Below are 27,146 nucleotides of genomic sequence, written 5' to 3'. Positions count from 1 at the left end.
AATAGCAACTACTTTGTTTTGATAACCTTACCTAAATCTCTCAGAATTTTTTCAGATCTCCCCTATAACTCCTTTGCTCAAAAGATGAACCCAGCTTCTCCAGGCTAACCTGTATCTAAATTTCTTAATTCCTAGAACATCCTTGTATAAATCTCCAGTGTACCTTCTCAAAGATCTATACATGATTCCTAAAGATTCCCAAATTTTCCAATTCTGTGAACTCTGCCACCTAAAAGGAGTAAATGCATAGAAACACCACCAAAGACAAATTCCCCTCTCAGCCACACACCATCCTGACTTGGAATATATTGCTTATAATTTATATAGATCAAAATCCTGCAAGTCTTTCCTAACAGGACTGTGGGTGTACGAACATTCCAAGCATCTGGTGGCTCAATAAAGCAAACCTCAAAACCACCTCCACAAAGGTAATTGGGGATTGGTAATAAATGTTGGCCTAGCGAGTGATGCACACATTCCATGAATGAATATCAAAAAATAAATGCCAATAATTAGAAGAGATATTTTCATCTCACAGTGCTCCCAGGAAGAGGGCTGGTGCAAGGGAACAGAATTTGGAATAGTAACTGAAAATAATGGCTTCAAATTTTCCTGACACTGAACTCCCACTTGTGTTGGGACGTCCCTCCTGCAGGTCTGATTAGCAGAACTTCCAGCTGGTGGTACTAACATATGCTAGGAATGCAAAAGCACCTATTTAAAAAAGGACATTTTTCCTGACCTGTTTATTGCCCACAGATGAGCAATACAGCACTTCAATTAAATTCTAAGCCGCAATTGAGAGGTACCAAATGGACAGAAGCAGTTTGGGCAAACTGATATCTCAGGGAAGCCAATTTGATATTTTTTCTTAAACCTGCTACAGTAAAACATAGATTGAGTTCAAAGAACAGGTAGTTTTGAATTTATTTAAAGTTATGAAGTGATTTGATCAGATAGATAAGAGCAGATTGTTTTTGGTGTAATGAAACTTCAATATAGAGAGAGCAAACTTTCAAAATAAGTGTATATTGGTTTGGGGCTATAGAATGCACTAATTAAGACAGCAACTGAATCATGGACTGTGCTAATATTTAACGATGGGTCATATTGGTGGTTGCAAGAAACACTGCCCTGATGGAGCTAACTAGTTTGTTTCTGTAGTGTAACTCCTAAATAATTATAATATTTCTGTTGCTTTGAGAGTTGTGGATTACAAATAGTGGAAATTTGAAGGAAATTTACAAATGAAGTATGATTACATATAGAACCTAATTTAAAAGGAAGCTATTCTATAAGCTTAGAGAGGAGAAAATAAAGTGTTTACAGATATATCATTTGTCTACTGTTTCGGACTTTATTAAGTAGTCAAAAATACAGAATAATACATAAGTCTCAAACTATTATAATAACTATGTAAAGTTTTAAACAATTAGAAAATGTGCTATAAACTAGACAAAACCCTTTACAGCATGTCTCAAATATTACCAGGTGTAATACAAGTCCTTAGGCTGTTCTGTCTATTCACTTCAAAGCCTTCAATTCTATCCTCATTCTCTTACATATCCGTCTCTTTCGTTCTTATCCTTTTTGTTGCTGGTTCTTATGCAGTGTTCATCCCTGTTACTCCTTTCCTTATGATAGCTTTCCCAACGACCACTCTCTCTACTTTGTATCTGTTGGTTTACCCTGAACGTTCTAGTCTGGTCCTTGTTATTTGTCCTGTTCATCCAATCTTTCTCCTCACCCTTACTTTTGCCCACATGTCTTCCATCAGTATACTTTTCTCCACTGCGTCCAGTATGGTGTTTGTCCTTACTTTTTCTTCTTTCATGTGAATCTCTGCTATTGCTTCTGCTCCGATCAGATCGTTCCCTGTCCCGGCTGCTGGAATAGCTTATGTCGCCTTTATTTCTGCTTCTACTATGATTTCTTTTACTATCTGTAATCTTCTCTTCAGTCTCAAAATAATTGCTTGAGTGTGTTTTGCTGAGTTTTTGATTGCAAATCATCTTTTCTTCAGAACTGCTTTCACTGTCCGATGATAGGTGCCTCTTCCTCTTCAAATATTTATCTTTGCTGTGCATCTCTTTTCTCTTCTCCATTTCTGAACCACTTTCACGAGCAAAGCTGATAGTGGGGGATCTACTTTCTTTTTTTTTATGTTTACTTTTTCTTTTCTTTTTTTGCTTTCTCTTTTTTTCTCGCTTTTTCTTTCTCTCGAGGTGATCAAGTTTCCTTTGCAAAAGAGATTTTAGATTAGCACATTGTTATCAAAATCACCCATGAAAAATTATAATTTGAGGTGTTTTCTCAAAAGCATCTTATTTTTGGACACACTAAGAAATCAAAAAAGATAACCAAACTATACAGTGTATCCAAAGAGAGACTTAAGCACATTCTTGCCATCAGGCAATTTCATACGACACAAAATTATCTTCCTAATCAAAATTCTACATTTCAAAATATAAAGAAACTACATATTATTTAAACTCTGATGGAATGTGGGCATCATTGGCAAGGTTTCCCATCTCCAATTGATCTTCAATCGAGTAGTTTGCTGGGCCATTTTAGATGATAATTAAGAGTCACTGGGGTGGCATCGTGGCTCAGTGGTTAGCACTGCTGCCTAACAGCGCCAGGATCCCAGGTTCGATTCCCGCCTCGGGCAACTGTCTGTGCGGAGTTTGCACATTCTCCCTGTGTCGGCATGGGTTTCCTCCAGGTGCTCCAGTTTCCTCCCACAATCCAAAGATGTGCCAGTCAGGTGAATTGGCCATGCTAAGCTACCCATAGTGATAGGTGCATTAGTTAGGGGAATGAGTCTGGGTGGGTTACTCTTCGGAGGGTTGGTGTGGACTTATTGAACCTGTTTCCACATTCTAGGGAATCTAATCATGTTGATGAGAGTATGCTGGAGGTCAAAGCGGGTCAGGATAACAGGTTTCTTTTCTTAGAGAATTAGCAAACCAGTTTTGTTTACATTACAGAATGATAGTTTCATGGCCACCATCACGGAAACTAGACTTCTATTAATTGAATTAAAAACATAAAGTGCTGAAGAATCTCAGCAACTCTGGCAGCAATTGCAGAGACGGGAATAGTTTCTTTGAGTGCACTGTCACTCCATCAGAACTTGGTTCTGTGGATCAACTTTGTTTGGAAAGGAAAAAGCAAGCAGAACCATAGATGATCAATTAACTGATTGGTAGGTGAATAATTTGCTTCATAACATAAGTATTTTATTTGTAATTTTAAGATTTATTCAGAAAGTTTACTAGGAGTAATAACACTTTTTGGGAATTGTAGAGTTTGTTAATTATGATCTAAAAATAATAAATTGACATAAATATGGCAGAAAAGGTAATGTTTTGTGATTGCAGGATATGGGTGTTCCTGGATGCCAGAGTGATCCTAAGCAAACAAATCTACAAAAATTGCCTGCAGACAGAGGAGATATGTCGGGTTGGGGGTGGGTGGGGGGGGGGGGGGGGGGGGGGGGGGGGGAAGTGTTACCTTAACACTTTTTTCCCCAGGTGGCAGTCACACCTCTTAAGAAACATTCTTCTGATTTGGTCAGTAGCCAGAGACAAATGGGTAATATTGTGAATGAAGTAGGTATTGCAATCCTGCCTTAGAAGAGCCTTTGCAAATGTCTAAAAAGGTTCTTGCTACCTGTGTTCTATGGGGCTGCACAGTGATAGAGAAATTGACATGGTGCAGGAAGTCGCTCCGGCAGGGCGCATTTGGAAGAATGCAATGGTGGGAGGAGTCAGGGGGTTAAACACACATCTCTGCAGCTGAGAGTGAGTTCAGATGACCATGCACCTGGCCAGTGCTAAGGTTCAGGACATACCCTCTAGCTCAAGAAGGACTCGCAGTGGAAGTAGATTTAGTGTTTGTGGACCACAAATATACCAATGATATATTTATAACTAGAAAAGAGACTTCAAAAGTCTCTCCATCGTCAACAAGACACAATTCAGAATGGTGATAGACTTCTCCCTACTTCCTGGATGACTGCAGCTTCTAACAACACTCAAAGGTTGACACCATTCAGGACAAAGCAGCCCATTTGATTGGTACCACACTCACAAGCATCCACTCCCTCCACCATCTATATGCAGCAGTAGCAGCAAGTACTATCTACAAGATGCATTGTAGAAATTCATGAAAACCATTAAGTCTTCTTTCCAAACCCACATCCACATCCATCTGGAAGAACAAGGGCAAGAGATACATAGGAACACCATCTGCAAATTCTCCTCCAAGCCATTCACCATCCTAACTTTGAAACATATTGCTGTTTCTTCACTGTTGCTGGGTTAAAATACTGGAATTCTCTCCCTAACAGCATTCTGGGTCTACCTACAGCACATTAACTGCAGCAGTTCAGGAAGGTAGCTAACTACTCACCATGTTTCTATGGCTCTGTGGCTGAACAGATGGATTTTAATGTAGAACATTTAAAAAGTGAGAGTGAGGTGCAGAGGTAAAGAAGTTTGGTATTGATAATGTAATGTCGCTTTGGCATGGTTGCTAATGTTAGATTTAATAGGAGACGCTAAGGCAAAGAATGGGCATTTTAAAAAAGATCTTGTGTACAATTTCAGATCAGATACGAACTGCTTTAACAGAATTTTTTTGCGCTGAAATATAAAACAGATCTATCTGTTCGCAAGTCTCTCTGTGATGCCTCTGTTTTATTCCCTACACTATTTGGCATCAGGAACAACAAAGGATTATTACACTTGAAATGTTGGGGCTCAATTCCTTTGAGAAAATTTATCCTCATCACTCTTTCACTTAGATCCTTGACATCCTACCTTTAAAACTCTGATCTAGCACTGATATTCACTCTTTTGGTTACCAAGAGACAATGGACTTTTAAGATCTTTCAGTCAAACCTGCAAGGGCTTCTCTCTCTCTCTCTCTCTCTCTCCCCCCCCTACGATTGATGGAACTGCCATTTGTGCATTCACCACATTGGCATTATACTTGAAGAATCAATTTTTTCATGGTACCAAACTGTGTCTTATGTCTACCTCCTTATTGCTGCCTTCTTTGCCATTTTATGTGCACCTTGCACAAAATGTCTGATGGACAAGCCAAGCCCTATAGTGATTCAATGTAATGATGGTTTTCCTTGTGGATGGTCCTTTGCTCTTCTGTTTCCCTTTTTCTTTATTCTAGGTAATTAAGTTCTGAAATGTATATTTCTGAACAATTCCTTTCTTAATGTTGCGCTCGACCACAAGATGTTGAAGCAGAAGCAGGCCATCAGTCCATCGAGTTGGGTTTGCCATTCAATGATTAGCTGATCGTCATGATCTTGTCAACTCCATTTTGCTGCCTTATATCCACAATCCTTGATTTCCTTACTGATTATACATTTATCAATAGCAGCTTTGAACTTAACAACTCAACTTCAACAGCCCTCGATGATAAAAGATTCCACAGATCCATTATCCTCAGAGAAAAAAAATCCTCCTCTCTCAGCCTTAAATGGACAGCGTCTTACAAGGAGATTATGTCCTCTGGTTCTAGACTTGCCTGCAAGATGAATCTATCTTGCTGCATTTACCCTGTCAAGTCTTCTAAGATGCTAACATCTTTGAGATTTTTTTTTGAAAATGCACTCATGGGATGCAAGCATGGCAAGATAGTCAAGCATTTATTATACATTCCTAATTGCCCTTCTCGAATGGCTGCAGCACTTGTGGTGTAAGTACACCCACAGTACTGTTCAGAAGGGAGTTTCAGAATTTTGACTCCGTGGCAGTGAAGGCACAGCAATATGGTTCCAAGTCAGGATGTTATATGGCTAGGAACAGAATGTGCAGCCAGTGGTGGGTTTCTGTATATGGTACACAGTGGATTCACTTCCTCACTGTGTTTGAGGAAGTGAATGCTGAAAGTGGTGAATATAATGTGAACCAAAGGTTTGCTTGTCCCTGGATAGTGTGGAGCCTCTTGAGTGTTGTTAGTGTTGTATTCATTCAGGTGAGTGGAAAATATTTCATTATTTTCTTGACTTGTACCTTGTAGAGAGTGGACAGCCACTGGGGAGGCAGGAGAGAAATTACTTGGTCCAGGCATTCAACACTTTGACCAACTCTTTGATCACCAAAGGCACAGCTGAAAATGGTCGAGTCTAGGGTACTATCTTGAAGAACTCTTGCAGTTATATCCAGGAACTCAGATGATTGACTTCCACAATTAAAATTATCTTCCTTTGTGCTAGGTTTGAAACTAAACATCAACATTCCTTTGCTTGTGCAACATAACCTTCCAATACAGCACAACTGTGAACTCCTCCAGGATGGTATGAAACCAGGAATACTACAATACATATGCAGTCCAAATAATTGGTTCAGCATCAGTTACTGCCCTACTACTGAAGTATAAACAAATTCTAAAAATTAGTTTTTTTTCTTTGCTTTATTACTTGCTAATTCTGACTTATAGCCACTAAATTTCTGCTAAGAATGCATTAAACTAGATAATTTTCATTCCCTCTTTCAAAACACACGCACGCACCTTCATTCAGTGTACATTCTGTAGGATCAGAAATGTTACAATGAATAACCAGCAAAGAAACCAGTCCAAACCTGCAACAATGCAGTCAAGCTAGTTGTTAAAGGGCTAAACACAATGAGTGCAAATCTGAAAGATCTGGCTAATTTCCTCTGTGAAGCCTCTGGTTCATTATGTTCTGATTGGCTTAGGTAATAGTGTAGATAATTAAATGTATCTTCAGACCTTAGTTTAGCTCATTCTCATAAAGACAACTATCTTTTATTATAGAAGCCAGCATTGAAAGAATTACTTGCAAGAATCTCTTTGATGACCTTTTCCTCCAGCTATTCGATCTCTTAAAATAAAGCCAAGTACAAATTCATTTTTTTAATGAAACTGAAGATACAATCATAACATGTCTCAACAAAAAATATGCATTAAGAATCAAAAGGTACACATCCAAATACAGAAATGAACAGAGTATTCAAAAGGTAAAAAAGTTATAATAAATCTGAAACAAAAACAGGAAATGCTGGTAATACACAGCAGTCACTCATTTATTATGTTGCAGATGCAATCAGTTGGGATCTATTGACAGCTTTTCCTAACAATCAAATCTCACATTTTAATATCCAAACACTGACATTTGTATTTTGTTGCAGAAACTTCACCCCTACTACTCCTGCTATGGCCAAAATGATGGCAGCAACTTACTGAAATTTAACGGAGTTCTGCTGCACAGGACAGCTGTTCATCACACCATCCTAAATAAACATTTTTTAAAATAAAGCAAGCCAGTTACAATTGGTTATGGTATTATGGTGGGCTTTGGCAATATCTTTCAACTCTGGACTTTGCACCTCCATGATGACAAATTTAAAGCCTGTTTAGTTGCCGTTTTTGAACAATTGAAAAATTGACATGAATAATGAACTGAAACAAATAAAATCTTATTGCACAATAGGGATACAAAGTCAAACGTATTAAGCAGCATAGTAATGCTGTTCTGAGGATGAAGTGCACTGCTTGGCATGAACACAACATAGTAGCAAAGAGATACATTATAATTAATGTTCAATCCATCCATTTTCTTTTACACTACGATATAGATAACCTAATCTTTTGCAAAACTAACTGGATATGGAGTACTGTATAGTTTGCCTCCACCAAACTGTGATTCTCTAATTAACTTTCCTGGCACAGTTTAATATTATGGGTAATCTATTAATGTAGAAATTGCCACTAATAGGAGATGGAACATAAAAACAGGGCAGGACATTGAGCACTTTACAAGATTCTCTATTATTTAATCAGATCTTGGCTGATCTCCCTCTTCATTCACTTGTCTGGGTGCTGCATCCTCTTACATAACAAATATCTTATCAATATCTGTATAAAATATCATAATACTAGCACATTTAAGGTTAAATTATTAAAAGCAAACACAGGGAAGTGGGATTATAAATGATTACATTGGTGGATTTAGGCAAGGAAAGACAGGAGGGGACTTGAATGGATCATGAACGGATCATGAACAACTATTTATTTATTATATTTTTCTTGAAGATATGTTTCTCAACATTAAAATTAGAGTTGGGCTGTTCATTGATAAAGATATGCATCCACGCTGTAGACTTGCTCAACAGAAATTATTTTCTCATTATATACCTTAAAACATCTTAACAACTCATTTGCATTAACCCTTAGCCTTAACATGCAGTCTATGCAACCTGTGCTCATTGTTAAGCTAATAATGAATTTTTGCTGTACACTCCAAGGCCTTCCTGAGATGCAGTGCTCAGAATCGAATTAATACAAGATGGGTCTAATATCAGAGCACTGTACAAGTGCATACAATTTATCACTCCTTTGTATTTGAGCCTTCCTAAGATAAAGGCCAATATTAGGCTCTTTAACTTTTTGTTTGCACTTGACCATGAGTTTCTAACATGCTATTACTGCAATGGAACAAAAATTTATATCCATTGTTAGCCTAGAGAAGTGGTCCACAAAGGGTTTCCTAGGTCATGAAGTAGGAATAGACATTGCCATAAAACCTTTAAGAAACAGATGGAAATGGACAGCAGGGTTAAAAATACATTTCAGCCTGTACAAAACTACAGTCTGTGGACAAAAAAAAAGGCATAACCTACACTGTTTGGGTTCATTCACTTGGCTCTCAAAATAATTCATTGCAAGTCTCAAACTATGGTTAGCCAGGAATGTGATAAATGCTATCTGGAAAGAGGAGTGCTGCAATGGCACCAAGTGCCTCAGTCCCAGGAATTCAGTGTCAAAGAAGGTCAGTCACTTCACCCCATGCACCAGAAGACTCTTCCACTTCTTAAAGATATAGTTGAATTACTGACTGCTTATATTAACACTGGTAAATGGAATTGATGATAGGTCATTCACCATCTTTCATTCCAGCTATCCAGATACCAAGCAGCATTAAAAGTTAAATCCAAGCCTTAAAATCCTATCCTCCATTTTAACAACCTAACCACACTCTCTTGACTTTAGATGTGCTGTCCAACTTGGCACACACCCCTCAACATCTAACCAATTCCAAAGTTCAGAGACAGCAGTTGAGTAAAATTTGGTGATCATATTTCACGGAAGCTTTGGTGCAATGCCTTAAAAACATGGTACTAACAACCAAGTGGTTTGTTGGGTCATTTCAAGAGAAGTTAACAGCTGACACATACTGCGTTATGTCCGGAGTCACAGAGACCAGACAAGATACTGTGCCTTCCCTAAAAGATATTATCGCATTATATTTTTAAAACAACTTGGGTAATTCTGATCTTGATTATTGATACAAGTTTTTCTTTGCATATTTAATTCAATAAAAATTTAAATTTTCCAGCTTCCATAGATTTGAACTTAGATCTCTCTAAGCTTCCAGATTCTGGTGTTACTGGACTAATAACAAGAATAGGTCTTTTAGATAAGAGCCTGTGCTGTTATTAAATAAGATCATAACAGATCTGGATATATCTAAAATGCTACTGTAGGCTGAATTTGTTCTCATATTGTATACCTTCTCCTTTGGCTTCACTCATTTCTTCCAAATAAAAAATATTTCTGTGGCAACAAGTACAAGTCTCAGCTCTGCCTGGCTTTTTCTGAGATATATAGAGCAGTGAACAGTCCTCTTGCAATTGTGTCGCAACTTGCAGCTCCTTTTCCAGAACATCTATTGTTGTATTAAAAAGCTATTTCAATTTCTTGCCCTAAACTGCAAAATAACATCAACTTTGCATCAATTTTTATTGTTCCTTCAACTTCATATGGTCCACCCCAACTCTTCCTCAACTTTTGTTCCCCTTTGAGGGGATAGATGATCAATATCTATAAGCTCACTCACATGCACCAATATTTTCTAAAATTTCTTGCATGCTATCCCAGGAAGGATTTTGCTCCATTCTCCCAGTTTCTCTTGTTGGATCAGAAGAACATAAGAAAAAAGGACAGGCATAGACCATATAAGTCTGTAGAACTTGCTTCACTATTTAAATGTGATGATGGCTGATCTTCAGCTTCAACTCCACTTTTTTGGCCACTCCCTATATCTCTTGATTTTGAAAGACCAAAATTGTCTATTTCAGCCTCAATTGTATACATAACATCCACATCTGCAGGCACCTGGCCTCTATTCCTGATGAAGGGCTTTTGCCCGAAACGTCGATTTTCCTGGTCCTGCAATGCTGCCTGACCTGCTGTGCTTTTTCAGCACCACTCTAATCTAGACTCTGGTTTCCAGCATCTGTAGTCTTTGTTTTTACCTACATAACATCCACAGCAGAAAGCTCCAAAACTGACAACCCTCTACAGAAAACCTCTCAGCTGAGTGCTAAATGATCATTGCTTTGCCATAGACTGTACCTCTGTGTTCGATTCTCCAACCTCTCAGTTTCAACACGTAGGAATTTTGGGTTTCAATGAAATCACCTCTCATTTTTCTAAACTCCAGAAAATACAGACAATTTATGAATCTCTTGTCAAGAGGAAGGAGGTGGTTTAAGTAAAGATGAGATGTGAAGGCTCAGTTAGAGCACTTGACAGTTACAAGTTAGCCAGGAAGGACCTAAAGAGAGAGCTAAAAGAGCCATGAAGGGACATGAGAAGTCTTTGGCGTTTGGGATCAAGCAAAAAGCTGAAGTTTTCTACAGGTTTGTCAGGAATAAAAGAATGACTAGGGCAAGATGAGGCCAGACAAGGATAGTAATGGGAAGTTGTGCGTGGAGTCCGAAGACATAGGAGAGGCCTTAAATGAATATTTTTCATCAGCATTCACACAGGAAAAAGATGCTGTTGTCGAGGAGAATACGGAGATACGGGGTATTATTGATAAGATTGAGGTTATTAAGGTGGAGGCATTTACAATTCTGGAAAGCATGAAAATAGATAAATCCCTGGACCGAATGGGATTTATTTTAGGATTACCTGGGAAGCCAGGGAGGAGATTGCAGAGCCTTTGGCTTTGATCTTTATGTTGTCACTTATGTCTACAGGAATAGCGCCAGAACACTAAAGGATCGTAAATATTCTCCCCTTGTTCAAGGAGGAGAGTAGAAACAACCCTGGTAATTATAGACTAGTGAGCATTATTTCTGTTGTGGGCAAAGTTTTGGAAAGGATTATAAAAGATAGGATTTATAATCATCTAGAAAGGAATAATTTGATTATGGATAGTCAACACTGTTTTGTGAATGGTAGGTCATGCCTCACAAACCTTACTGAGTTCTTTGAGAAGGTAACCAAACAGGTGGATGAGGTTAAAGCAGTTGATGCGGTGTATAAGGATTTTAGTAAAGCGTTTGATAAGGTTCCTCACGGTAGGCTATTGCACAAAATACGAACGCATGGGATTGAGGGTGATTTAGTGGTTTGGATCAGAAATTGGCTATCTGCAAGACGACATAGGGTGGCAGTTAATGGGAAATGATTATCCTGGAGTTCAGTTACTATTGGTGTATCACAAGGATCTGTTTTGGAGTCACTGCTGTTTGTCATTTTTACAAATGACCTGGATGAGGGAATAGAAGGATGGGTTTGTAAATTTGTGGATGACACGAAAGTTGGAGGAGTTGTGGACAGTATAGAAGGACAAAATGTCCAGATTACAGAGGAGGAAGTGCTGGATGTCTTGAAATGGTTAAAGGTGGATAAATCCCCAGGACCTGATCAGGTGTACCCGAGAACTCTGTGGGAAGCTAGAGAAGTGATTGCTGGGCCTCTTGCTGAGATATTTGTATCATCGATCGTCACAGGTGAGGTGCTGGAAGACTGGAGGTGCCACTGTTTAAGAAGGGTGGTAAGGACAGGCCAGGGAACTATAGACCGGTGAGCCTGACCTCGGTGGTGGGCAAGTTGTTGGAGGGAATCCTGAGGGACAGGATGTATATGAATTTGGAAAGGCAAGGACTGATTCGGGACAGTCAACATGGCTTTGTGTGTGGGAAATCATGTCTCGTAAACTTGATCGAGTTTTTTGATGAAGTAACAAAGAAGATTGAAGAGGGCAGAGCAGTAGATGTGATCTATATGGACTTCAGTAAGGCGTTCGACAAGGTTCCCCATGGGAGACTGATTAGCAAGGTTAGATCTCATGGAATACAGGGAGAACTAGCCATTTGGATACAGAACTGCCTCAAAGGTAGAAGACAAGAGGGTGGTGGTGGAGGGTTGTTTTTCAGACTGGAGGCCTGTGAACAGTGGAGTGCCACAAGGATCGGTGCTGGGCCCTCTACTTTTTGTCATTTACGTAAATGATTTGGATGCGAGCATAAGAGGTACAGTTAGTAAGTTTGCAGATGACACCAAAATTAGAGGTGTAGTGGACAGTGAAGAGGGTTACCTCAAATTACAACAGGATCTTGACTAGATGGGCCAATGGGCTGAGAAATGACAGATGGAGTTTAATTCAGATAAATGCGAGCTGCTGCATTTTGGGAAAGCAAATCTTAGCAGGAGTTATACACTTAATGGTAAGGTCCTATGGAGTGCTGCTGAACAAAGAGACTTTGGAGTGCAGGTTCATAGCTCCTTGAAAGTGGAGTCGCAGGTAGATAGGATAATGAAGGCGGCATTTGGTATGCTTTCCTTTATTGGCCAGAGTATTGAGTTCAGGAGTTGGGAGGTCATGTTGCGGCTGTACAGAACATTGGTTAGGCCACTGTTGGAATACTGCGTGCAATTCTGGTCTCCTTCCTATCGGAAAGATATTGTGAAACTTGAAAGGGTTCAGAAAAGATTTACGAGGATGTTGCCAGGGTTGGAGGATCTGAGCTACAGGGAGAGGCTGAACAGGCTGGGGCTGTTTTCCCTGGAGTGTCAGAGGCTGAGAGGTGACCTTATAGAGGTTTACAAAATTATGAGGGGCATGGATAGGATACATAGGCAAAGTGTTTTCCCTGGGGTCGGGGAGTCCATAACTAGAGGGCATAGGTTTAGGGTGAGAGGGGAAAGATAGAAAAAAGACCCAAGGGGCAACATTTTCACGCAGAGTGTGGTACGTGTATGGAATGAGCTGCCAGAGGATGTGGTGGAGGCTGGTATAATTGCAACATTTAAGAGGCATTTGGACGGGTATATGAATAGGACGGGTTTGGAGAGATATGGGCTGGGTGCTGGCAGGTTGGACTAGATTAGGTTGGGATATCTGGTCGGCATGGACGGGTTGGACTGAAGGGTCTGTTTCCATGCTGTACATCTCTATGACTCTATGTTACAGGTTACAGAGGGACATAGATAAGCTGTAAAGCTGGACTGAGAGGTGACAAATGGAGTTTAATGTGGAAAAGTGTGAGGTGATTTACTTTGGAAGGAGTAACAGGAATACAGAGTACTGGGCTAATGGTAAGATTCTTGGTAGAGTGAATGAACAGAGAGATCGCGGTGTCCATGTGCACAGAGCCCTGAAAGTTGCCATCCAGGTTGATGGGTGGTTAAGAAGGCATAAGAAGTGTTAGCTTTTATTGGTAGAGCTATTGAGTTTCAGAGCCATGAGATCATGTTGCAGCTGTACAAAACTCTGGTGCAGCCACACTTGGGAGTATTGCATACAGTTCTGGTCGCTGCATTATAGGAAGGATGCTGAAGCATTGGAAAGGGTACAGAGGAGATTTACCAGGATGTTGCCTGGTATGGAGGGAACGTCTTATGAGGAAAGGCTGGGGGACTTGAGGCTGCTTTGAGAGAGAAAATGATTAAGGTGTTACTTAATAGAGGGATACAAGATGATCAGAGGATTAGATAGGGTGGATAGTGAGAGTTTTTTCCTCTGATGGTGCTGGCTAGCACGAGGGGACATTGCTTTAAATTGAAGGTTGATACATACAGGACAGATGTCAGAGGTAGGTTCTTTACTCAGAGAGTACTAAGGGATTGTAATGTCCTGCCTGCAAAAATAGTGGAGGCACCAACTTTAAGGGCATTTAAATGGTCATTGGATAAACGTACGGATGATAATGGAATAGTGTAGGTTAGTTGGGCTTTAGATTGGTTTCACAGGTCGGCGAAACATTGAAGGCTGAAGGGCCTATACTGCACTGTAATGTTCTATGTAGCGGTTCCAACAATGCCCTGTACATTTGTAGCAAGAATTCTTATTTTATGAAAAAAAAAATCAGCTTTTCTATTCTTACAACCGAAGTGGAGAACCTCACATTATATTAAACTCCATCTGGCCTTTTGCTGCACACTTATTTAACCTATTTATATTTCTTTAATATCTATGAGTGATCCTCAAACTCGCATTCCCACCAAGCTTTGTACAGTCTGCAAGCTTACGCTCCATCTCTTTGTCTGTGTTATTAATATAGAGGTCATTAACATTTCAAGCCCCTGAAATGATCCCTGTGATACTGATCCTTTGAGGCTGCCAACCTCAACATACGTCATTTATCCATAATCTTTGCTTCCTGTCTGTTAACTAATTCTCTATCCATGCTAATATATTACTTGAAACTTCATGAACCCTTATTTTTTGTATTAGCCGTCTGTGCAGCAGCAGTCTGAACACTTTTTGAAACCTAGGTACGTTACATCTACTTGTTCCTCTCTATAGAGTCATAGAGATGTACAGCATGGAAACAGACCCTTCAGTCCAACCCGTCCATGCCGACCAGATATCCCAACCCAATCTAGTCCCAATCTTCCTTATTAGTTATATCCTCAAAAAACTCCAATATAAACCTGACCACTATGCTTTTCGAACTGCATTGTTAAGAATGTTTCAATAATAGACGCCAACACTTCTTTAATGACTACGTCAGATTAACTGGTCTCTAGTTCCATGATTTTTCTCTCACCTTTCTTGAAATGCAGTGTTACACTTGTTAACTTCTAGTCTACTGGTACCAGTCCAGAATCTAGAGAACGTCAGAAAATTACAGCCAGTATATCCATTACCTCTGCAGCTCTTTCAACACCGTAGGATCTAGGCCATTAAGTCCTGGGGATCTGTCATGCTTCAGTCCCTTGGATTTTTTCAGTGCTAATACTCATTGCCTTAATTACCACCTCCTTTTTAGCTCCTAGGTTAGGCTCTATTTCTGGTACAGAACTTGTGTCTTCTACTGTGAAGACAAACATAATATTTGTTCAATGTCTCTGCCACTTCTTAATTCCCTGTGATAATTTCTCCTGTCTCTGCAGAGACATATGTTTGCTTTAGTAGTTAATTTTGTTTTCATATACTTGTAAAATCTATTTTTATATTCCTGAATATACTGAAAATTCTAGCTATGCAACATTTCAAATCAATGCTTCTAATGTAAGTTTTTCATCAAATAAGATTACGTTTCACTCAGTTTGTCATGCATAACAAAACCAAATTTGAGTTTCAAAATTTACTCACAATAAATACTAAGTATAGTGCAAGACAAATGACAATTTCAGAAGGAAAAACTTTAAATTAGTGGAAGAAAATCTGGAATGTCTGGAATAATTTGCCAAGCAGAATAGAAACAAAAACATTGTAGCATTGAAACTGTAGTTGCATAAGATGGAAACGTAGGAGATATATATTTTCCTATCTTAAGTTAGACTTATATAAAACTGCCCGCCATAAGAAGATCACACTATATTTCACAAAGGTGAAGCTGCAAGTTATTGTGCTGTTACTGATTTTAAACAATGGTAAATCAACACTGACAAAACTGTAAAATCAACCAGTTTCATTGAAATTTTTATTGGTTGTAACTAACCTAATGAATACAAAATTGTTCAGTTTTGTTTTGAGAATTTTATGGCATTTGCAGGAGAAAGCTTCTGTAAAACATGGATTTATCATCAACAAACACACAAAACCTAATTAAGAGCATACCTTAAAAGCTTCTGTTTTTGTTTTGTAGAAAGCGATTTCAAAAATTCCACCTCAGGATCATCGTCCTCTTCACTTGCTATGTATTGCTAAAATAAAATCAAGAACACCACAAAGTTGAATTGTATGTGGATTCAGTGAGAAGCACACATTTAAAAGTACAACTTTAATTTGCTTATCAACCATTTTCAGATTATGCAAACAGTTTATGTAATAATTTTATAGATTAACTACGCAGTTGGCATTAAATTTCTAAACACTCCTTTATTATTAGCAGTTAGGGTATCTAAAGCGTTGGAAAATCTCTTCAGGAGGTGTATAAATAACACTGCTAATTAGGATCAATTTCAATTCAAAGAACGTTGGTAAAAATTGCACAGGCAGGTTTAGAGCAAGAACTGTAAAACTTCCTTGGATACAGCAATTGTTCTACTCAATCCATCTTTCAGAAATTATAGTTTATCATAGGAGAATACGGAGCAAATAAGCTACACTATGAATGCACCTTGTTCAGTAACTCAACATCACTTTGTTCACTAATCTTTCAACTAAAAGTGTCTCACACAAAACAGCATAACAGTGCTTAATGTAAGGGCATGTGAATACTTTTCATAGAAAGCTGTAATCTACAATCAACACATGGTTTCACCCCATATTGATTGGACTCAGCTTGTTCACAAGTAGTCCTACCAGACTGACATGGTCACAGCACGTACCTGTTATGGAAAGTTTACCAGTAACAATGTAAGTAATACAAACAAAGCAGCTGGAAATCATAAATAAAAATAGAAAATGCTGGAAATATTCAGAAGGACAGTCAGATCTATGAAGAAGGACAGAATTGGGTTATGAACATTAGTAACTTTATGCAACAGTTATGCCTACTTTAGTTACATTTTCACATGTCTTCCACTGTGAAGACTGATGCAAAGTATTTATTAATTTCTTCAGCTATTTCCTTATCTCCCATCACTAGCCTTCCAGCATCCATTTGGAGCGGCCCAATGTCTACTTTTGCCTCTCATTCATTTCTTATGAATTGAAAGAAACTTTTACTATCATTTCTAATATTACTGGCTAGCTTGCCTTCATATTTGACCCTCTCCTTGCTTATTTCTCTCTTTGTTATCCTCTTTTTTTTGTAGCCTTTCCAATCTTCTGATTTCCTAGTGCTCTTAGCCACTTTAGAGCCTCTTTCTATGATAATTTCCTAACTTCCTTTGTCAGCCATAGCGGTCTAATCACCACCCCCCAGATAATCTTTTTTATCTTTGGGATGAACCTCTGTACTGTGTCCTCAATTACACCCAGAAACTGCTGCCATTGTTACTCTACTGTCTTCCCCGCTAGGCTCTACTTCCAGTCGATTTTCATCAGTTCCTCTCTCAAGCCCCTGTAATTACTTTTATTTAACTGCAATACCATTACATCCAATTTTGCCTTCTCTCTTTCAAACTGCAGACTGAAATCTACCATATTATGATTGCTGCCTCCTAAGTGTTCCCTTAGTTTAACATCTTTTATAAAGTCTGGGGTCATGACATAGCACTAAGTCCAGAAAAGCTTGCTCCCTTGTGGGCTCCATCACAAGCTGTGCCAAAAAGCCATCTGTATGCATTCCATGAATTCCCTTTCTTTGGATCTGCTGGCAACATTATTTACCCAATCTATTAGTACACTGAAATCCCCCATGATCACCTTGCCTTTCTAACATGCCCTATTTCCCGGTACACCTTGCACCCCTAATCCTGACCACTGTTAGGAGGACTGTACATGACTCCCATTATAGATTTTTTTGCCTTTGTGACTCCTCAACTCCACCCACACAGACTCCACATCCCCTGATCCTATATCATTCAGTGCCATAGATTTAATTTCATTCTTAACTAACAAAGCAACCTTGCCCCCTCTGCCCACCTCCCTATCTTTTTGATTGTAAGTTGTAAATCCTTGGACATTTAACTGCCAGTCCTGAACCCTCCTGCAACCACATCTCTGAGATGTCTACCGCATCATAATCATTCATGATGATTTGCGACGTTAGTTCATCTACTTATCAAATTGAAAGGAAATGGAGTGAGGTAAACTACTTGATAAGGACTGCAGATAGGAAGAAATCTCACAGAGTGTGTGTCATCTGAATATGCTCAAAAGGTATTTTGATAGGGAAGAAAAGCAAGAGGAGAAGGTGTTAATGATTACAGCACAGAAGAAAGAGCCAAGTTCAGAGGATTCTGAATTGGACATTCCTCAAATCAAATTGGACAAGGAGGAAGTTGTCAAAAATTGGGATAAATTATTGCGTTTCCTTCCACAAGAAAATCAAATTGACCTTAAATAGTTATTACTATCACATGGGGAGATATGCGGAAATAAACTGGGAAGTACGAACCTAATCGTGCATGATGTAGATATAGATGTTATTCCGATTAAGCAACATCCTTATAGGCATAACCCTCTAAAGTTGGCACAGATTCAGGAGGAGATAGAGCACATGCTCCAAGATGGCATAATCGAAGTGAGTTACAGTGACTGGAGCTCAACCATCGTTATGGTGCCAAAGGCAGATAGTTCTCAACAGTTACGTGTGGACTATTGCAAAGTCAATGCCGTTACAAAGACTGATGCATATCCAATTCCACTGCAGGACAGTGTCAAAAAAATTGGGACAAGCAACTTACATTTCTAAGTTGAACTTGCTCAGAAGCTACTGGTAAGTACCTCTGTCAGAGAAAGTGAGTAATTTCAGTTTTCGTAGAGCCAAATGGACTTTATCAGTTCAAAGTCATGCCATTTGGAATGAGAAACGCTCCAGCCACAATTCAGAGACTAATAAGGTCATTGCTGAATTATCCTTCTGTGCTGTTTACATTGATGACCTGATGATTTTCAGTCACTTATGGAAGAAGCATTTACAGCATTTTTTGGACTTGTTCAATCAACATCAGAAGGCAGGCTTGGTGGTAAACCTAGCTAAAGTGAATTTGCCAAACCCAAGTCACTTTCCTGGGCCATGTTATTGGACATGGATAAATGGCCCGACGGGATGCAAAAACGAGAATTATAGGGGAATTTTCCACACCGATGAGATAAGCAGTACGACAGTTCCTAGGATTGAGTGGAGTACACCGAACGTTTGTGCCAAACTTTGGCAATGTGGTTGCTCCACTCATGAAATTGTTTAAAAAAAGGACAAGATGTTTCAGTGGACAGCAGGCTGTCAAAAGGTATTTGACAGCTTAAAAATGGTGTTAACCACTGTTCCAGTATTAGCCACACTGGATTACACAAAGCCTTTCAAGGTGGCTATCGATGCCAATGATGTTGGTGTCGGTGCAGTGCTCCTGCAGGAGGATGACAAGGGGATAGAAAGACCCATCAGGTATTTTTCCAGGAAGTCGAACGTTCATTAATGGAAGTATTCAATGGTGGAGAAAGAGACTTTAAGCTTGGTGTTGGCAACACAACATTTCAGTGTTTATATTACCAGCAATGTATCTGAGACAATTGTATAAACGGATCATAACCCATTGATATTTGTTGTTGCAGCCATTCAATTTGACAATTATGCACGTGGCAGGTCATGAAAACGTTATTGCCGATTAGTTATAGAGACTCGAATGAGATACGGGGGCGTTCGGTGGTGGATGCGCCACAGCCTGAATTCGCATGTAGTTATGCATGTTCATAGTTAGTATAGTGTATATCTGTGTTTAGACTACTATCTGATTTTCTTGAAGGGTTTTAAAAATGAGGCCATGCTTTGATATTGATGGTTTGTTTTTTTTTAAAAAAGGTGGTGGTGTCACAAAGCTGATCGTTTTTTTTCTAAGGGTTGCTCCTTTTCTCATGGACACCGTGTCCTTGATTTTTTTCAGAGGGATCCTAAGACTCTCCCGGCTCAGAGGTGACTAGTTTGGTACAGAGATGAAAAGGATGTCGAGAGGCCTTTTGTTTATATACAAACAGATGAGACACAGGCCAGAATGGTCATGTTTTAGAAGTGACCTGTATAATGAAAGTGGAGTGGTCAGCTCTCTAGTTGAGCAGTTCAGTCCAGAACTAGTTAGGAGTTCAACAACAAGCTGTGTGGGAACAGGTTGCTAAACTCTCTCTCCTTCAGCCCTTCTAACGTCAACCTGTAAGCATTTGATTCATTTTTCTGTATTTAAGGGGGTTTGCTTTTGGGACTGTTGTGTATATTCAGAACAGCATAATTAAGTCTAGTTTGGATAGACTGAGTTCTGTAGGGGTTCTTTATTCTGTTCTTTTTGTGTTTCACTGTGTAATTTTGTGAATAAGTTTTTATCTGTTTTAAAACCTGGTAGCCAAGCTAGCTAACTTACTCTGGGTAATTTTCACTGTACACTTACTGAAACAAATTACAATACTATGGTCTAGGTTGCCTACTTAAGAATGTTTTGAGTGGTCTGGCCTAGTCCATAAAACTGGATTGAACTTCATCTGCCATTTATCTGCCCAACTCTCCAATTTATTTATATTCTGCTATATTTTCTGACAGTCCTCTTCACTATCTGCTACTCCACCAATCTTAGCGTCATCTGTAAACTACTTAATCAGACCACCTATATCTTCCTCCAGATCATTTATGTATTTCACAAACAACTGTGGTTCCAGCACAGATCCCTGTGGAACGCCACTGGTCACAGTTCTCCATTTTGAGAAACTCCATTCCGCTACGACTCTGTCTCCTGTTGCCCAGCCAGTTCTCTATCCAATAACTACTACACCCTGGACCCCATGCAACTTCACTTTCTCCATCAGAACTGAAGAATCTGTACCTAGGTACCTTTGTATCTAAGATGGCAATGTAAGTGTAACTTATAAACATTTCATTAGTGACAATAAAGCTAATTCTATCGAGAAAGCTAAGGGCAGCAAATATACCGGAACACAACCACCTCCAAGTTCCCCTCCCAGCCAATAGGTTTTCAACATCGAGGAGTACTGAATCATGAGCTGATGGTGCTGGTGGTGAGGGGCTTGCCCACATCTGATTTGTATTATAAGATCATACAGGACCTAGTGTCAGTTTTGACTCCCAGGGCAACTCCCTCCCACTGTATACCACTGCTTCACCACCAGTTTTAGTGCATCTGTCCTGCCAGTGCATACCCAGGGACAATAATGGTGGTGTCTGGAACAGTATGTGTGAGATATGTTTTAGTCAGTGTGTCTATGTTAGGCTGTTGCTTTTGTAAGCACCATGTCATTTTATTTTTGTTTTTATAAAAACTGTGGACTGATACAAGAATGCACTATCTTAAAATCAGTTTTTGAAAGGTTGGTTCAGCTTTGAAAAACAAGTAACCTGATAGCCATGCCAGGCATCACGTAAAAACAATTGAAATTCAAGTTGCAGACAATTTGGATCCAAGGTGGTGTACAAATGCATTTGAGGACAACAAGAAGTTGATTGGTTAATGGACTAGAGACCTGTTATCAATGACAGAGTATTGTGCCTGTTAATAACTGTGAGATTTGATTTGAGATCAATTGAAAGCTTGCATCTGGGAACATGTTTCAGAAACAGACAGGCAGAGATATTCAGTTCCTCTTCAGCTTGGAGTGGTCTTTCTGTTCTCTGCAGTTAAAACTCACTGTAAAGCTGAAGAAAAACCAGTTTATCTTTTTTGCAATAATTGTTGTAAGCGGTGACTCTTAACTGATAAGTCAGACTTTTTATAAGGGAACCAGTCACCTGTGTCTCTTACCAACCACTGGAAGCATCTTGTCTTTACTATTTTTCCATTCTGTCCATAACCTATTTTACCTTCAGTGTTTACAAGGGGGGTGTTTATAAAGGGATTACAATTTTGTTTAGTCGTGTTAAATGCCAGCTATTTACGTGTATTACTTGTGATAAATCACATTCCTGATCAGTACAGAAACCTGGTCTATAGTTCATATTAATATCCATCTGAAAGCCAGGTAAATTGTGGAACTTTGTATACTTTTAAAATCTTTATCTTTTGGGAGAATTCCAGGAATAGTGGGCTCAATTTTCAACATGTTACCCCAATGAGTTTCTACACTCTATTCAGTCTGTGGGACAGCTCTCCCAACTTTGGTACAAGATGTTAGCAAGGAGGACATCGTAGGGTAGACAGGGCTAGTTAGGCTATTGATGCTTTTAGAGGTTTGGTCCTACCAATGAATAAACATTTTAAAAATTTACTGTGAACTTTTTGTCACAGCCACATATTTGCTCTCCAATATTATAGGGAGATTTGTGAGGGAACTACATCCCATTGCTCCAAACACACACATTTCATTGGCCTATCAAAAATGGGTTTCTTACAGATAGTAGTTATTTGACATGCTGTGAAAGATGATTAACTTTGAATGACCTGGATTTTCAAAGAAGTTCCCTTATATAGGGAAACTCAGAATTTAATTCCCATTGTGTAGCTGTTCTAAAAGGAATTTCCGATTAATCCTAGAGTGTTACAACTATGACGTTTAAAATTATTAAATATTTTGGAACTTTAGCTTTACATTTCTATGCATTCTGAATACGGACTTTCTGACAGCAAGTTGTTTGGATCAGTTTGCTTGGAAGAAAGAGTAAGCTATTTACACTTTGTGACAATGACAGCAGTCAGATAGTCATAGTCATAGAGATGTACAGCATGGAAACAGACCCTTCGGTCCAACCCGTCCATACCGACCAGATATCCCAACCCAATCTACTCCCACCTGCCAGCACCCGGCCCATATCCTTCCAAACCCTTCCTATTCATATACCCATCCAAATGCCTCTTAAATGTTGCAATTGTACCAGCCTCCACCACATCCTCTGGCAGCTCATTCCATATACGTACCACCCGCTGCGTGAAAAAGTTGCCCCTTAAGTCTCTTTTATATCTTTTCCCCCCTCACCCTAAACCTATGCCCTCTAGTTCTGGACTCCCCGACCCCAGGGAAAAGACTTTATCTATTTATCCTATCCATGCCCCTCATAATTTTGCAAACCTTGGGGAACCTTGTCAAACGCCTTACTGAAGTCCATATAGACCACATCTACTGCTCTGCCCTCACCAATCTTCTTTGTTACTTCATCAAAAAATGTAATCAAATTTGTGAGACATGACTTCCCACGCACAAAGCCATGCTGACTATCCCGAATCAGTCCTTGACTTTCCAAATGTATGTACATCCTGTCCCTCAGGATTCCCTCCAACAACTTGCCCACCACCGAGGTCAGGCTCACCGGTCGATAATTCCCTGGCTTGTCTTTACCGCCCTTCTTAAACAGTGGCACCACGTTTGCCAACCTCCAGTCTTCCGGCACTTCACCTGTGACTATCGATGATACAAATATCTCCGCAAGAGGCCCAGCAATCACTTCTCTAGCTTCCCACAGAGTTCTTGGGTACACCTGATCAGGTCCTGGGGATTTATCCACCTTTAACCGTTTCAAGACATCCAGCACTTCCTCCTCTGTAATATGGACATTTTGTAAGATGTCAACATCTATTTCCCTACAATCTATATCTTCCATATCCTTTTCCACAGTAAATACTGATGCAAAATATTCATTTAGTATCTCCCCCATTTTCTGTGACTCCACACAAAGGCCGCCTTGCTGATCTTTGAGGGGCCCTATTCTCTTCCTGGTTACCCTTTTGTCCTTAATATATTTGTAAAAACCCTTTGGATTCTCCTTAATTCTATTTGACAAAGCTATCTCATGTCCCCGTTCTGCCCTCCTGATTTCCCTCTTAAGTATACTCCTACTTTCTTTATACTCTAAGGATTCACTTGTCTATCCTATCTATACCCGACATACGCTTTGTTCTTTTTCTTAACCAAACCCTCAATTTCTTTAGTCATCCAGCATTCCCTATACCTACCAGCCTTCCCTTTCACCCTGACAGGAATATACTTTCTCTGGATTCTTGTTATCTCATTTCTGAGTCACTGAGTTTACCAGACTAGATTTTGAGTCAAAGTTCCAGAACGCTGGTATTAGATTTATATTGAATCTACTTATAATGTAAGATTATGACAGAATTGTTATGTTAATACTTTGAACCAAACTTCAAAATAGAAGGGAAGGACAAAACACAAAGAACCTTCTTGAGGAAGTCAATGTAGATATTATTATTATTATTATTATTAATAATAATAATCATAGGTGAAAATAAGGGCATATATTTATTGCAGCACAGCACTGAACTACAAACATGGTTTGCAAGGATTTCTCCTTCATCCTTGAGGCCAAATTTTATTTGCACTATAAGCGAAATAGATAACGGGAACAGCAGGGCATCTTGGACCTTGATGAATAATGGCATCAACAAAGCAAATTTCTCAGTGAGACTGTAGGGTAAAAATGAACAAACAAGGGAAGGATTGAGAAAAATGAATTTGGGCGCATTAATAAAATATCAATTCACAAAGGGAAAAGATGAGAGGAAAAGACTGCATTACTGGAAAAAATGGTCAAAAAGTCAATAGTATCCAATATATTATAATTTTGGAATATCCAACAGCAGTTCACCACCACATTTTTAACTGTTCACTTTCAGGATTAGAGAGGTGCATTGGCAATCATTAACAATTGTTAGATACATGAATTCCTGTAGCAGGTAGAATGTATATTTAATATGCAAATACAAAACCTTCATAAAACTGACGGGATAGGCAAAGAGATGCCCTTTTTCTAGTTGATTTGTGGATCCAATTTTCTAGATGATTTGTGCAGTAATAACACTCCCACCCCTATGGTTTTCTTCAAAGTTCAGGCCAATGGAACTGAAGATTAACAAATCCTTAGGATCTGTCTGATTTCACTCTAAGGTTTCAAAAGAAACAGTTTGAAAAACCAAGATACACTTTGCCAGAAAATCTCAGTGGATTTAAGAATTGTCTTTGAATCAGAAAACTAGAAATGTCACACCAATTTTTAAACCATAAAGGAAAAAAAAACAAGTAGTTGCAGGCCTGTCATTTTTGCAACAGCTGTTTTGAAAATTATTGAAATCTATCATCAGGACTGAGTGTCTAGAATTGTGCAAATCTGAAAAGTCAGCAGCGTTTATAAAGATTCAGCCATGTCTGTCTAACTGCTGATTATTTTTGAGAAGCCCATTATCAATGTAGACATGGAATTGCCGATGTATGTCAGCATTTGATAAGGTTCTGCACATAGAATTATCAGCAAACAGAAAATTCATGGAATGGGAGGGTATCCATTTCTCAAGGGTTGAAATTTGGATATGAAGTAGAGAAAGTAGCAAAGGAGGAAATTACAAGGATAAAATTATAGAGTGCTGAATATTCAAATCAGAAGAAGCAATAAATCATGTAAGAATTTGTGAACAGGCATTGACTGATTCAAATTTGCAGATACAGTGGTGGCATATGGAGTTTCATATGGAAAATAATATCGTAATTGACCTTGGGACCAAGAGAAATAATCCAAAATAACTGTTTAGTGTTAAGAAACTGGAAACAATAGAGGAGCATAGGATTTGTCTACTCACTTACATACAAGACTAAAGGCTAGTGCACAGATATAAAAAGTAATGAAAAGGCTACTACAATTACAGAATCATCATAGAATCTCTACAGTGTAGAAACAGGCATTCAGCCCAACAAGTCCACACCAACCATTCGAAGAGTAACCCACCCAGACCCATTCCCCTACTGCTCTACATTTACCCTAGACTAATACACCTAAACCTACACACCCCTGAATGCTATGGGCAATTTAGCATTGCCAATTCACCTAACCTGCACATCTTTGGATCGTGGGAGGAAACCGGAATACTCAGGAAACACACGCAGACACGGGGAGAACATGCAAACTCCACGCAGACAGTCGCACAAGGCTGGAATCAAACTCGGGTCCCTGGCGCGGTGAGGCAGCAGTGCTAACCACTGAGCCACCATGCGATTAGAATGTTGGCTTCTATCAAAGAGATCGGAATACCAGTGGGCCAAAGTTACGCTTCAACTGTACAAAAACAATCAGACCCTGTCTAGAATATTACATTCAGTTCTTAGTACAGTATCACTTGAGGAAGGGTATAACTTGGCTTCAGAATGAGTGCAGTGCTGGATTACTAGAACAATTCTGCAATTTAAAGGGTTCATTTGTGAGGTCAGGTTGCATAAACTGGGATTGTATTCCCTTGCTTTACAGGTAATCTAATTGAGGCTTTAAATGATAAAAGTATTCAACAGAACATAAGCAGAAAATCTATTTCCTCTGACATGGGAATGTAGAACAAGATGTTCAATCTTATTGAAAGAACTTGGGACAACAGGGCAATTTTTGAAACCAAAAATCACGTAAATAAAGAATTCTCTTCTCCAGAAGTCTGAGGATGCTCGTGTCAATGGAACTTTTAAATACTGATACTGACAGATTTTTATTAGCTAAGGATATCAAGTAGCAGTGATCTAATGTGGGTACATAGATTAGGGGCAAAACTAACCACAATTTAATTGAATTGCAAAACAGCCTATTCTTGTCCCTATGTGGGAAACCCGTTCAAATCAACAGAGCTGAAGTACTAGCTTGACTATATGGTACAACTTGGCTTCACATCAACCTTCAGGTCAACACTCAAAGCCAAGAAAGCAGTTTTTTGGCAAATATTTTACAAATGCATGGTAATCTCCATATCCCAGTTGCAACCTCTGAGCAAGTAATTCTATGTTCAAAACTTTGCAAGTCACAGTTGCACTCAGAGCAACTTTGTGAAGCAGCTAGTACGGTCCTGAACAGGAAAAGTATTTCTTCCAGCCAGAACAGCAGACAGCATGGTGATTCAGCAATTAGCCCTGTGCTTTCACATCACCAGAGATCCAGGTTTGAATCAAGTCTTGGGTTACTGCATGGAGTTTGCATGTTCTCCACGTGACTGCTTATATGTGTCTGCATGGGCTTCCGCCAGACCAAAGTTGTGCAAGTTAAGTGAATTAGTCCTGGGAAATGTGGGATTATGGGGGTAGGGTTGGGCACTAAGACTGAGCGGGATACTCATCAGAGGTTTGATGGGCTGAATAAGCCTCTTTCTGCACTGTAAGGATTCTGTGAATAGGCTTCATGCTAAAGGGTCAGAATTAGCTAACTAATCACAGTGGTGGTCAATAGCTTGTATTAACAATGCTATTAAACATGCGTTGAATCTGAAGCTTTTTCAATAGCAATCTTGAATATCTTCACTCTTGTTGCAGTAAAATAATGTGGGCTGTGTATTATCTGACACTCTAGAATAACATGGAGTCTGTAGAATAACAACAGGAGACTGTGACTGCA

General features: G+C 39.2%; 1 protein-coding gene across 1 annotated transcript in view; it reads right to left on the bottom strand.

Annotated features, from left to right (window-relative positions):
• Nucleotides 1–1,334: 1,334 nt before the first annotated feature.
• cir1 (corepressor interacting with RBPJ, CIR1) overlaps nt 1,335–27,146 on the bottom strand; it is a 56,139-nt gene continuing 30,327 nt past the window's right edge. The window contains exons 9-10 of the mRNA XM_072579195.1: nt 15,854–15,939; nt 1,335–2,238 (exon numbers count right to left, since the gene is read on the bottom strand). Coding sequence (XP_072435296.1) covers nt 1,551–2,238; nt 15,854–15,939 — 774 coding nt within the window. The 3' untranslated portion in view covers nt 1,335–1,550. The remainder of the gene's footprint in view (nt 2,239–15,853; nt 15,940–27,146) is intronic.

This window comes from Chiloscyllium punctatum, chromosome 10 (genome assembly GCF_047496795.1).
Source record: "Chiloscyllium punctatum isolate Juve2018m chromosome 10, sChiPun1.3, whole genome shotgun sequence".
Classification (NCBI taxonomy): Eukaryota; Metazoa; Chordata; class Chondrichthyes; order Orectolobiformes; family Hemiscylliidae; genus Chiloscyllium; species Chiloscyllium punctatum.
The sequence above is the reverse complement of the archived record's forward strand: the minus strand, read 5'-3'. Positions and strand labels throughout refer to the sequence as shown.